General features: G+C 33.1%; 1 protein-coding gene across 1 annotated transcript in view; it reads left to right on the top strand.

The window, feature by feature from the left end:
- The window catches only part of LOC136041461 (Ig-like and fibronectin type-III domain-containing protein 1), a 259166-nt gene extending 245113 nt beyond the window's left edge, over positions 1-14053 (top strand). Inside the window, exons 24-26 of the mRNA XM_065726145.1 lie at positions 4559-4758; positions 6700-6881; positions 12229-14053. Coding sequence (XP_065582217.1) covers positions 4559-4758; positions 6700-6881; positions 12229-12420 — 574 coding nt within the window. The 3' untranslated portion in view covers positions 12421-14053. The remainder of the gene's footprint in view (positions 1-4558; positions 4759-6699; positions 6882-12228) is intronic.
- Positions 14054-14441: the final 388 nt, after the last annotated feature.

Raw genomic sequence — 14441 nt, 5'->3', positions numbered from 1 at the left:
GCTGTGTAATCCGGAGCCACCGATAAACCAAACCTTCTTAATACGGAGCTGTTTCTTAAAATATAGTCTCTGATTTCAACCGAGTTTAGCTTTACTACTATCGGCCCTGATTTCAATCTAAAAATGTCACGTATATCACTTCGATTTATCCCGAGAGACGGCATAGTACGATTTAATAACCCCGTTATTTCTTGCTTCAGAGTATAATCGCCGAGTTGTTGAGGGGTGTAATTATAGAAGATTAAATTCGTTCTTTTCTGCTCTGCTTCGAGCTTGTTGGCTCGTTCATAAGAGACTGCTAGGTTAGATTTCACATTTTCCAGCTCTTTTTTAATTTCATCATTTGTCTTAGCATTGTTAGATAACTGCGTAATAATGTTACTTAACTGTTCTTGTATGGCATCAATGCTATCCGAAAGTTCAGGAATCGTATTAACTTTCTGCGAAAGCACCGGTAATAAATCCAGTTTAAAATTAATTTCTTGCAAGAACTGGGCACTTTGCATTTTCTCGGCCTCTCGTGTTTGGACTGCCATTTACACCCTTATAAACTTATCAAAGTGCAAAATGTAAAACCTTTATCACTCCTTGATTTGATCCAGTATCGCTAATTAGCAATAAGACTTTTTTTCACCATTCGAAAAAAATCACAATATTGGCTCAAAGCCACGCGGGAGAGAAACGTTATTTCAATCTTGGTTTAAACTAGTTAGTTACACAATTTGTCTAAATGTAAGCATGGATGTTATCCGAAAGAAATGAAATCTGGTTTTGTTGTTAACTCCTTGAACTCTGAATGCTTTATATTCTCCTGTACGAGAGTCGTATCTAGGAATTTATTCATGGTTTTCACTTCCCTTCCGAGTGTGGTTCTAATTTTTGTCCTAAGTTATTGCCTAATCAAGTGACTTTTAAAGTATTTTCAGAAAAGACGAAGGATGCATTTGTATTTAAGGCAGGTCGTCCCTCAAAAGCAAGGGAAAGGCTAGTATTAACTGCTTTGATGCTGAAAATACATATATATATATATATATACATATATATATATATATATATATATATATATATATATATATATATATATATATATATATATATATATATATATATATATATATATATAATGAAAAAAGAAATCACCAATGCAACAGCACAAACACATAAAAAAAAGAAAAAAAAGGAAGACAGAAGGAGAAAAGGAAGACTGTTTTCCTATATTAGTACATCTATATACATGTATATATAATATATATATATATATATATATATATATATATATATATATATATATATATATATATACACTGAAGAGCTGACTGCACCAACCACCGTCGTGACCGATTTTAGGGCTCTTTGTCCTCTTTCTCAACTCACCTCACTTACCATGATCTGCAATTTAGGCTTACAGCTCTGGCAAGATTTCGTCAAGTTTTCTATGTTTTTAGTTTTAGTGGAAAAAATTCGAGATGTCTGTAGTTTATATTCCTGTCTGCAGTCCAATGGCTGGGACAAAGAGTATGGGTACTTTTAAGAGTGAAAATTGATGCTTGTGTCGACAAAAAAAAATTACCATTGCCATCTAGTGATTGGTGACGTTTGGCATTTTTTCAAGCTTCGTAATTATTTTCTTTCAGGAATCGAGATCCGACGCTTATTACCGCCTTAGTTCTACCAAATACCCTGATTAAATTTATTATTCCTATTATTACACTAAATGCAAATATCGCAAACAATCTCTACCCTTTTCTTATTTCTATGGCTTAGAAGATTATATACAAGACAGTTCTATGTCTTTCGAAATTTTGCATAAATATTTTACTTTGATATTGGTTTTTCATTTTCATTTTCTTTTTCAATCTGTTTTTTGAAAATACATTTCCTCTTGGTTCTTAAACCATATTAAGGATTTTTCGCTAAATTTAAGAAATAAGTTTATTAATATTTAAAACCTTGTAAAGCAGAAATGTGCGAAGGTATAAGGCTCAAAAAACTTTTCTTCTGTCTCATTTAGCTTTAAATCGATTTCTTATGGTCTTAAAACAAAGATTGTAAAATGTTATCAATGGTTAATGTCTATTGGAGATAGAAGAGGTGAGGTGGACCCTTTGAAAAACGCTTCGCCTCTTTGCGCCCCTGTATTGATTCCTAGGAGTTTCATTTGCCTAACAACTACTTCCCAAGAGCAATAGAAGCCCTAATCTAAAATTTTAAAAACGGTTTTTGCAAAACGGTCTTATGTGGTAGAATAACAGATATGGTAGGGCTAAGTTTTGGATCCGCCTTACTGATATTGAATTAGGCTATTTCTCTGAATCCAGGAAATAAACATATAGGCTAGGAAAATAAATTGAAGCTTAAATGTTTGGTATTCCAAATTTGGGGAAGAGATCTATTGCCAACAAAACATTTGCCATGATATTTATTGGGAAAGAAACGTGTTTTTAGAGATGTTATGTTTAGTGGTGAGAGGTGATAGGTTTGACAGGTTGAGCATGACCTACTCTCCTTATGTTTGGCCAGTCATTAAACCAATTGAGATTGGAACAGCACGTGAGGTGCCACGGTTATGCCAAAAAGTATAATCGTTTTTACTACCATCAAGTTTAAATAATAAATTACCATCAAGTTTTGGTAATTTTGCAACAGTGGTTCCAGCTTTAGCTGATTTTACTGAAATTTTGCCAGTTGTGAATATCAATCACAGTTGGTAACAACAACCACCCCTTCATTAAAATTGGCTACCCCCTCGCCCTGCTCTTTGCGCAAAAAAAAACACCCTTTAAAAGAATCGAAGAACAAACTGAAAATTCGAAAAGGAAGTCTCTGAAGTCAAATTCACATATATGCTTAGCTAAAAATCAATGCTTGTGTAAAATCACTATCTGCCAATCATAATATGCTTCTTATCATAAGTAGCTCTAATTTGTCCGAGGTAATGATGGTTAGAAATTGATTTAGGGTAAGCACATGTGTGAAATGGGGCTTCACATGACAGGCTGAAGGTGACTGACATCAAATAAAAGGAAAGGAATAGAATTAATTTGTAATGAATTTAAGTAATCCTGAATATTTCTTATTGCAGCAACTGCAAATCAGGTACGTGCCCAGGAATTTTTATTTGGAAGTAAAAATAAAACCAATTTTTTTTATAATTTTTAACAAGAAGTTCTTAGAAAATCTGGTAAAGTTAAAATTTCAGGGGGCGCAAGAACGTCCCTACTTACGGTTCCGTTAAACCAATAATTTCTTATTAAGGCTATGCTCTAGCACTATTTCATCTTTTCAAACTATTAAATACATTCTCTAACCTGCCTCAAACAAGTTTGTTCACAACGATAGTTTGTAATCTGTTATAGCAATAAAATAAAATAAATAAAGTTATCAAGAATAAAAAATAAAAGTAATAAGGTCTCAAGAATAGTTATGCACTTAATTATTGATGCTCGCGCGAACAAATTTGCAAATCAACAATGCTGTTTTGGTTTTTGTTTCGGGTTTTTACGCGTTGTACCAATAGGTCATCGTATCACTCGATTATTCTGTGCCTTCTGTAATGACTAGCTTGCTTGGGTGTCACTTCAGTCAATATTTACTGAATCAGATCATGTATCACTTATCTTGCTACTGGTAGGGTGTTATTCACCTCTAGCAAATACCTGCGTTAAAAAACGGGAATCGCTGTTAAAGCTGTTAAAGCAAAAAACAAAGCTGTTAAAGAACTACAAGAAAAGGCAGTTAATGGAATACCTATATAGCACCATCTATGCTCTTCTTAAAATATTGTTAACTTTAGATAGCGTTTTGATTGAAAAAAGTATTGACAGGTGTCTTGAGGGCTTCGAGCTCGAGTGTCGTGCTATTTGTCTATGTACTAAACAGACTTAATTTACTTTTAACTCCCTCCCATTCTGGCACTTATTGATGAACTGTCTTCTTTGAATAATTAAACAATTCAAGCCAAAACAAGGCGTTAATTTATCAATTCAATAAGGCCTATTAATCTCAACTGCATTTCAAACAGCTTTATAAGCCTTAAAGCTATTTGGTAGCGTTGGGTACTGTTAGTTTGTCAAATACTTTAAACCATGTCTGATGAGCTTCATGCTTCAGGATTTTGTGATAAAACCAGACATTTACAAATATTAGATATCAAACTAATATTACTTATATACTGTCAATTGAGGGCATGGGTTCGAGTCCTAGTGTTCCTGATTATTTAGTTTGGAATGAGGGTTAGTTGTGTAGCTCTGCAAGTTTATCCAGAGTCGAACCAGCTCTAAATGTCTACCTGGAGAAATCTGGGAAGGTAAACAGGATTGGTGTGCGAAAGTACAGGATGGCTGGCCCTCAAACCCCCATTGCACGTCTTGACTGAAAGGCCATGAAAAGGAGATCCACACCAACAGTAGGGCTCAATTCTATATTCTTTATCTTGCCTTTACCCTTCTCCCACCCCCGTATGATTATTTGTGGGGTGCATAGTTATGAGCTTATTTAAGTGATATCTTCGCTTATAAACTAGATGAAATAAATCTTATTCCTTCTTTGAATTTTCTAGGGTATTTTGGCGACCGGTAGGTTCTGCTGAATCAGGAAGAAATGACACAAAAGAAAAATCAATTACAATCAACGATCTGAAAGATGGCGTTGCGTACGAGTTGGTTCTGAAAGCGGGAAATCACTATGGGATCAGTAAATTGACAGAACCAATCAAATTTAGTATTGATGATTCGACAGTTATTTATTTCAGCAGTGCAGGTAATATTTTTGGCGCCAAAATTTTGAGTAAAAGAAAAAAAAAGAATTATAAAACACTTTTGTCTCTAAAATACACTGTTAATTAAAACACGATTTTTTTCCACTTTTTTCTCTTAAAAATTGACATTTCTTTATACTGAAAATGTAACTCATGTTTTTGGCCTTAGTCTTAAAAAATTTCAGATTTCCAGGTAGCGGTGATTTTTTAATATTACTTTTTAGTAGAAAAAATATATCAGTCTTTTAAAGTTGTTATGTTATTGTTCTTGTTTACTTTGTGCGGCTATGACCTGACACTGCTTGTGTGACCGCAGTAAGCTCATCTCTACTTGGCGTTTCGGGGAAGGGTTCGACTCCAGCTGCCATAAGGACATTTGCAGTCATTAACGGCTTTTAATGTGTAGACTAAACTAGATTTTACTCTATGGTAAGTCCGGTAATTAATTTCTCACCCTTCAGAATTAAGAAAATTTACTAACTCATGGCACTAGCATATTACTAGCACAAGTTTTCAAGGTTCTTTCAATACCTTTAATTGTTCAAATACGATCCATTGCAAGACCACGCCTTCCTACCGCATTATAGCTGTAACCAGGTGGCAAGTAAAGTAGCATAAACTTCAATATGAATATAATGTTAACTAAAATTCATAGATTAATTTATTAATGTTAGTTAATTACAATTGGTTTATGAATTGTTACTAATTATCAATGCATATGAAAAAAATTTTGACCAAGAGTGGTGATTGAAATATTATTTGCGATATTTGTATAAGCTTTGATTTTGATCTAATTAGATGAAGCTAAGTGAAACTACCAAAAATGAGTATTAAATTGAAAAAATAATGCTGAAATAAATCCTACAGTTTGTTAAATTATGCTATTCAACACAGAGATCTGATTAGATAAACAAGAAAAAATTTAGGGGCTAACTAAAACTTATGATTTTGAACTAAAAAGCGAAACAATAGTTCCTGTGACCTCTTTTTATCGCTTGATAAATTCCTACAAGCGTATGGACAATTTGAATACTAGGCAAAATAAATAACCCTCCAACCATCCCCCGTTGCAACGAATTTTCGTTTGTATTGCTGTCTCCAGCACGCTTCAGGGGAATTTTGTATTATTTGCTGGTTTGTTAATAGTACAGATTTTTTCAAAAAAAAAATCTCGTTTCACAGAATAATGTCCTTTTTACAATGAACAGATCGTATAAAACAATCCAATTGTCCAAATCAGTATGTTTTTCATTCTTAAAAAGTGATACTAATATAATATGAATGTAAAATATTTATACAAAATAAATATAAATATATAAGTTTCATAGAAATTTGTCTTTTCAGTTTGGTTATTTGTGAATGTAAAATATTTATACAAAATAAATATAAATATATAAGTTTCATATAAATTTGTCTTTACAGTTTGGTTATAAAACCAACGAGATTTCATAGTAATCCCTTCTAATGACAAAATATTACAATTGTCGAAGTCAGTTTGTCATCATTTCTTAAAAAGGGATATAAGTATAATATTAATACAAAATATAATAGATATAGCACAAAATAAAATTATATTAATTTCATATAATTAATTAATTTCTTTAATTAATTAATTTAATCAATTATATGAAATTAATTTCATTAATTTCATATAAATAAAAATATATAAATTTCATGTAAATTTGTCTTTACAGTAGTGTTATATATAAAGCCAGCGAGATTTCATAGTAATCCCTTCTAATGACAAAACATTACAATTTTCTAAATTACTATGTCGTCCGTTCTTAAGTAGTAATATAAACAAAATATGAATATAAAATATAATAAATATAAAATATATATAAATTTCAACTATTTATATCCATAAAATCTGTGGATATTTTATTTTGCCTAACTTTTTTCCTTGGCATATTCCTGTTTAGCCAAATTTATTTTCTTTGCAGCTACTGCTCATCAATCAGTAAATGTTGCAGTGGCAGTAATTATGAGCCTTTTGATTATAACAGCATTACTTGTTGCTGGCTATATGTTCTATAGACGAAGAATAGCAGAGTTTTCCAGCAAAATTGCAAATGGTATCTCATTCTCAAATCCAGGGTATGGCAGAAATACTGATACTGTACAGGTAATTTGTTTTTCCTTTTTCGGATTTTTAGCCGAGTGGTTAGCGCTCCAGTCTTTAAATCCTGAGGTCAGCGGTTCGATTCCTGGTGTCGCTGGTTACATGGTTTGGAGCTGGGTCAATGGTACGACTTGGTAAGCTCATCCAGAGTCGACCCAGATCTAGATGAGTACCTAGAAAATTTTTTGGGAAAACACGGGAAGCGTCAGATGATTTGCCCCCAACCACGCCTTGCACTCCTGGCCGAATGTATTGAATCAGGAGATCGGCACCTCCGCAACGCAGACCATTGGTCAGCATGCGTAAAAGTTTTTTATTTGGGATTTGCATCTATGTATATTGTATGTTATTATAATATACCACCTATTATGATACAGTTTTAAGTTTTATATTTTGTTTATCTCCAATAGATATATAAGATTTATTGCAAAAAAGCCTGCGGGCCATAGCAACACATAATATAGTCTACAAACAAGCTCAGGAACAAAATACAACTTTAGATATTATAAATCAAAACAATCAAAAAGAACAACAAAAGAACCAAAAAAGCAAAGAATACAGTCAGCAAACATAACTCAGAAACAGAATACAACTATACAACAACAATACACTCAACAAACTATCCACTCAAACATGATCCTCAATGTTTAATTACTAAACGAAGAAACTTTCAAAACTGTTTAACAACACAGGCGTTCTTCTCAGCCATCCACTCAGCTAGCCAATATTCACTCCCAAACCTTCGGCCAAAATATTCCTTCTGCAATTCAGACAGCTCTTCACACTCGGATACAAAATGAAATAAGTTTTCATTCACACATCCACACATAGGGCAAAAGTAGGGTCCAGCTGCCAGCCTAAACTTTCCAAGAAATTTTCTTTTCTCACCTAAATCAAAACTCTCCCCTTTTATCGACAAAAAATTCTTCAGACAAATATATTTACCTATAGCTCCTTATCTTTGTCTTAGTGCCAATCTATTGTCAACAGGTGTTTAAAGATTATATAATAATTACCAATTATGGGTGTAACTTTGTAATTAGCATTTTTCCAGCCCCAAAGTTTTTTTCAAAAAACTTCTCAAAACATAAATCCTTTCCTCTCAAAACAAAAATCCTACATACGGCCCTGCATGTTTGTTTTTTTTTTCTTTCCTCTAAATCTGGATTTTGAAACTCAGGAATAGGCTGAAGGATTAAATGAAAAGCGGGCCTCTTTGAAATTATATGCCGTTGACTAAAACGTTTAAATTGAACAAATTGAGTATCATCACAACTTAAATATGCTGTAATATAGCTTCTATGCGTTATTTATCTTTAAAAAAATAATTTTTTAGAGGGACTAAATGGTTTTCCTAGAAATGTGAAGAATAACCAGATTTTTCTCCAAAATTAGGTCTTATTTCAAACTTTTATTGAAGGGCCTGGTGACAATTACTCATTCGTTCAAAGTTAGAACATTAAAAAAAATCAAATTTTAGGTAGTCCGAGATTTCAAAATAGTATATGAAATAGTTATTTGTGCTGGTTTCTATGTTAGAAGAAACTGAAAAAAAAATGCATTTGGGTTGACTAGACTTCGCCGATTAACACAGAAAAACAATGCCGATGGGAAGTAAAAATGTTTACCAAAAACAGTTGGGAATTACATTAGTTTTTTAAATGGAGGGGGTAGACTACATGGGTCTGCTATAAAATAACATCTAAAACAAACAAGGGAGCTAAGAACGGCTAACAATCAGAAAAAATGATGGGATAAAAATGGTATAAAAGTAGAAACTAAATAAAAAAAGATAAAAAACGAAATTAAAAATTAACAATCTGTCAAAGACTCTATTAAATAAAAAGAAAATCTGTAAAAAGCTAAACATAATATGAAATAGAATAAAGTAAAGATTAGGTACAATGGAGATAAATCATAAAGTGGAGGAATCAGACGGGATGGATGATAAGCTATTGATGAGCATTGAGGCATGGTTACCACTATTTTTTCAAACTTTCGAGAATAAATAGGAACTTTCAAGAGTCTCGGTTTTTTACAAAATACGGGATGATTTCTTGGATAAGATAAATTAACTAGCATGAACACCTTGAAATTAAAACCAAATCCAAAATAGAAGCTCTAAAAAGCAAGAGGCAAATTCTAAAGACAGTCAAAGCCATTAGTTGAGCCTTTGCCTTCTGTAGAACACATACGCCTCTGAAATTGTCAAGGGCTGATAAAGCAGGAGCACCAATCGGGGGCATTGACCCTCCAGCCTTTTTGGCCCTCCCCCAAAATATCGGAAAATAGTTTTTTTTGGTATTTTGATTGGGAAAAAAATGGGAAAAACGACAAATTTGCCCCCCTCCTAAACTTGTAAAGAACGTTCCTTTATATCGACATTTAAAAAATAAAATGAAAAACCTTCATTTGTTTGCCTACGACTCCAGGTGATTGAACGGCCATGTGTTAATCCTGGTCGCACGCCCAAAACTCTAACTTGTCATGGCTTTGTTCTCAAGTCTCCCACCAAGTTGATCGAATTCGAGCCTAATTGGGCCTACATGCCTAGAATCTGTTGATTTTTTAAGTCGACCATCTTGGTGGAAGACTTGAGAGCCAAGCTATGGCTAGTTAGAATAAAGCCAAGACATATAGTCTGTCTGAGAAGGGAAAGCTGGCATAAGGCTTTTCAGAATTGAATAGAAATGACTAGAAAATAAAATTGGAATGACTAATAGAATGACTAGAATAGAAATCCATGACTATTTAGAATAAAGCCAAGACAGATAGTCTATCCAAGAAGGAAAGCTGGCCTAATTTTTTCAGAACTGTAAAAATGTTTATTTCACTTCTTTATAGATAGTCTATAATCCTTCCTCGGGCAGAAGTAAGGTGGATAGGCATAGAGTAAGGATAATTAAAATTGTAGTGTGAGCCCTTTGAAGGCAATTAGAGACCCCCCCCCCCTTAAAAAATGATTCAAAGATTTGTGACTGACCTTAGCCACAGGACTTCTAGGCACTTATGCAACTGGAGACTGTTCATATTATATGAGCTTGGCCTACTAGCCCTCTGGAATTGCAATAGGGATGACCAAGACTTTTGAGTTGACTCAATACGGGACTGAAGTCAGCTGGAATCATTGGCGAATAAGCGACCTAAGCCTAACAAGTCCACTTGCCCAGAGTCTCAGGCGAGCGATTGAATTTTAGGATTGAAACTCCCCCCAGCCACGTTACAGTTTCATACCTGAATGCTGTATTTTTTTTTTTTTAATATGTCGTTCGGATGTTTCAAAATTATGAAGCTTCTTGGGCCGTATCACGTTTGTTTAGTGTTTGCACGTTAAACAATAAAAATAATTAAGCAAAACTAATAAGTTAAATTTAACACTGCTTTTCGCTAGTAAAAAATATGTGTTAACAATCCAGAAGACAACTTTTAATCCCAAAGAAAACTAAAGCTTCAAAGTAAACCTATGTCTTATTAAGCTGCTTCATATCATGTGTCCAAGGCCGTATTAAGGGTAGGGCTTAGGGAGTTTGAATCCCTCCCCCTATCTTCCTGAAATGTCTGTCTGAGTCGTAAAAACATAATAAAAAGGAATAAAAACTGATTTTTCATGTGGTTTTTTAAGTTTTTTTCTTGTAAAACCTCCCTCGTAAAGACAATACCTCTGAACAAAAATCCTGAATAAGGCCCTGAATATTTTTGTAGCTTATTATGGCTGATTCTTCCCCCACATCTCTTTTTTCAATTCTTGCCCAATACTACCGAAAACTGCACAAAAGAATTTTTAATTAAAAATTTAATTCCCGATTTTTTTCGAATTTTCTAACGACACTTAAGTTTCTAATTAACCAATTACAAACAGGCAGATTTTTTCCAATCATTTTTCTAAAACTTTTCTGTTGTTGGTTTCAAATTATGAAGCTTCTAAAGCCGTGTTACGTTTAAGTCTATACGTTTTAGCCTATACTTCCCAAGAACCAACACTATACGAAAACAATGGACAAAGTTCATAGCTTGCAGTCTTCCCTCGGGCACTATAGGGGGGAGGTGGATGTCAAGTATCCTCAAAAACATAGTTATTAGATTTTTTTGATAATGCTGAAAAAATGGCTATCATAAAATTTTGATGAGGTGACTTCGGGAAAAATGAGCTTGGAAGGAGGACTAGCCGCACTCCAGTATTTTCTGTCACTTAAAAAGGGCACTGGAACTTTTGATTTCCGGTTTAATGAACCAGTTTTTTTCAGTATTACGACGTTGAACAGTGAAAATGAATAAGCGAAACTAATAGGTTAAATTTAACAATGCTTTTCCCCCTTAAAAATCATGCTTTAACAATCTAAAGACGACTTTTAATCTCAAACACAACTACGGCTTCAAAGGAAGCCAACGTCTTCTTACGGTGCTTGCTACCATGTGTTTTTAGCTAATTTTTACTAATTCTTTACCCATGTTTCTTTTTTTCAAATTTTTGTGCCCACTACTACTGAAAACTGCACAAGCCATCTCACTTCAAATTTAATTCCCGATTTATCCAGTTTTCATCACTTAAATCTGCACAAGTTTCCACTTAAACAACTCAAACAGTCAGATTTTATTTTCACTGTCCCTGGTACTTCAACTACTAAATTTACCTGCGGTTACATTATATGAAAATAGAATTGAGCGTCTGGCCCCAATTTTTGGTTTCGGTCCGTGATATACAATCCGAAGAAAACTCCACAGACACAGCTTCATGATTCTGTATTTCAAGTCAATATTTTTGTGTTATTACAGTGCCTATCCAAAAATGCGAAATTGATATAAATATAATTTAATGATCTGACTAACTCTCAATTTATTCCTTATCGTCAAAAACAATTTTCTTTAAATTTCTGTCTTTTCGTTTGTCATTTTGATGGCAGCAGCGGGTCCTTTCAAATGCAGGGCCCGATTGGACTCAATCACACTTTATACAGCCTTGGATATGTTAGCATCCATACATATACGAGTCATTTTTAGAAAGGAAAGAATCCTATTACAGTGCCAGTTGGTAGAATACATCAACTAGCACTTTTGATATCTGTTTGTTGACCTTAAATTCATAACTGTCAAGTTTCATAGCAAATGAAAAAAAAACCTGATCTTAGTACTAAAAGAACTGATCCAAATACCCTCTCCAATCGGCCCGATCCAAAGTGAGTGTTAGCAAAGAATGGAGATATGAAACATTAGAGGGCTCTCAGTCACAGCTTCAAAATTTCAGAGGTGTTGTGTCTTATTATTTGTGGCAAATTTCTTGAATAGGATATTTGAGGATTTTGACATAGATTTTATTCATCTTATAATTTTCAACAGTTAAATTCACTTCCAGATAATTCACTCTGAAATTAATACCGAAACAACCGACCCTCCAGGTCGATCCAGGGTCAGTACTAGCACAGAGTGGAGAGAAGAAACATTAGAGGCACCTAGCGCTTTTTCAAGTTCAAACGAAGTGCAGCCTACGGTTTATGAAGAACTCAGACTTGGCACAACTGGGGCTGGATTCAAAAGATTAAAATGAATGAGCTTTCTACCTCTTGGTGCTATTTCAAATATCTTTGTTTGATTTTATAGAATGTATATGATATTTTAGTATGGGTCTTTTCATTATCAAATGCTTTTATAAAGAATATAAAGTGCGTAGAAATTTGTTTTAAGTTTTTCTATGGTAATATTGTTAAAGTAAAAGGGTAAATTCTGAAGAAAATTGACTTATTTTTTAAAAGATAACATCTACAAAAACTTTTTTCCTAAAATAACTTCAAAATTATGAAAAAAGAGATAAACTCTTAACTTACTGCTATATCAAGTCTTCCAAATTGTTTTTTTCTTATTATTATTATTATTAACTGCGCCATCTTTTTTACATGTGCCTGTACAAACGTGTTCTCCTTGAACAATGCCATTTTTATTTTATTTTCTTAAAGAAACTAAGTTTGTTTCTTTGTAGTTTTAAAAGTCCCCTTGCCCCTTTTCTTACCAATACAGGACTAGAAGCGGTTTTTCTAAGTCTAGATTTTAATAATTTGAGTTGTATTCTATATAATCTATATAATTCATGTGGGTGTTTCTGGTGTCATCTTTCCCTTGTTTTTCCGCAATGACGTTACTAAAAAAGGGTAGGATTCGATTAAATATTAGATCTATCATATTTATAGGCATCTTAAATTTCATAAAAACAGCAACGTATAGAGCAATAGGGACCTTATCTAAGACAGTAATATTTGTTTAAACCTTAAATGAGTATTTCGACTCTATATCCAAGAGCCGTCCACAGAAACAACATATTTAAATAAAATATGAGTTACAATACCTTTAAAACTGAAACAAAAATTAAAAACACATTCTTATTCTACTTATTTGTATTTATATATGTGGTCTGCTGAGGACGGCTCTTGGATACAAAACCGAAATATTCATTTAAGATTTAAATAAATATCATTCCCCGCTTTTATTCTTCTTGTTGTTAATATGATAGGAAGGTAGTGTAGTCTTCATCGTTGTTTACATTTTAAGTTTGAAGTCTAGACGCCAGAAAAAAAATAGTTGGTTTTGAATGTCTAGAATGAGTTTTAGATAGATTTATGCTAAATGCATTATTCACTATTCAAGCGTTTTGTCCCTTTTTATAAATCGTAAAACTCGCATCAACGTCGTTGTATGTTATGATGTAAGTAATTTTTACCAGACATTGAAAATATACATAATCGAACAGATTCCGAGTATTTTTTTTTATATAAAAATTTAATTTAAAAATTATCCATTTATGTTTAAAATTACGTGATAAATCTGGGATCCCTTAAATTTTCTTGACTGTCGAGTTAAAGAATAATTATCGATTCATCGAGCTGCTACCAAGGTTGACATCCCTAGTGATTTATAGCTGTTTCCAGTGGTTTTTTATATTCCAGAAGAAAAAATCACTAAATCAGCACATAAATCACTACAGTATTGAAGAAAATCACATAATCAACGAAAAAGTCAGTAAAATCTAGTAATTTATTTTTTTGACTGGGTGGCAACCCTTGGTGTTTCTGTCAGTAGGTGAAAGAAAGGGTCTGGTGAAAGATTGAATTTGCTTAATAAGGTATCTTGTATTCATGTGAACTGTGATTAATTTTTGTACGAGTAAGAATAAATTTTACAGATATTGACGAACGTTTTTATTTCTAGATTTTGTTTTTCTTCTCATTTCCACTATAGGCTTAGTAATCGCAAAGCTACGTTTGTGCTGCGGTGGTACCAGACTCAATTATTAAAGTGATTTATCCAAATAAGTAGGCAACAGGGTTTCGACAAAATAAAAATTTTATTTTAACTCTTAAATTGAATTCTTAAGCAAATAGGCATGTAACTTTCATATATTATTGGTTTTCTAACCACCTCGTATGGAAGGCACTTTCGAAGAAACTTGGATTGGCACTCTCAATCGGAACAAAATTACAAAGATAAATCTGGGATGCCTCAAATTTTCTCGACTGTCGATTTAAGGGATAATTATCGATTCATCAAGTTCTGTTCTATGTGTGGTCGGTGTTATAG

Source organism: Artemia franciscana, unplaced genomic scaffold (assembly GCF_032884065.1).
Source record: "Artemia franciscana unplaced genomic scaffold, ASM3288406v1 PGA_scaffold_23, whole genome shotgun sequence".
NCBI lineage: Eukaryota > Metazoa > Arthropoda > Branchiopoda > Anostraca > Artemiidae > Artemia > Artemia franciscana.
Note: the sequence above shows the minus strand (reverse complement) of the source record. Positions and strands in the feature narration are given on the sequence as shown.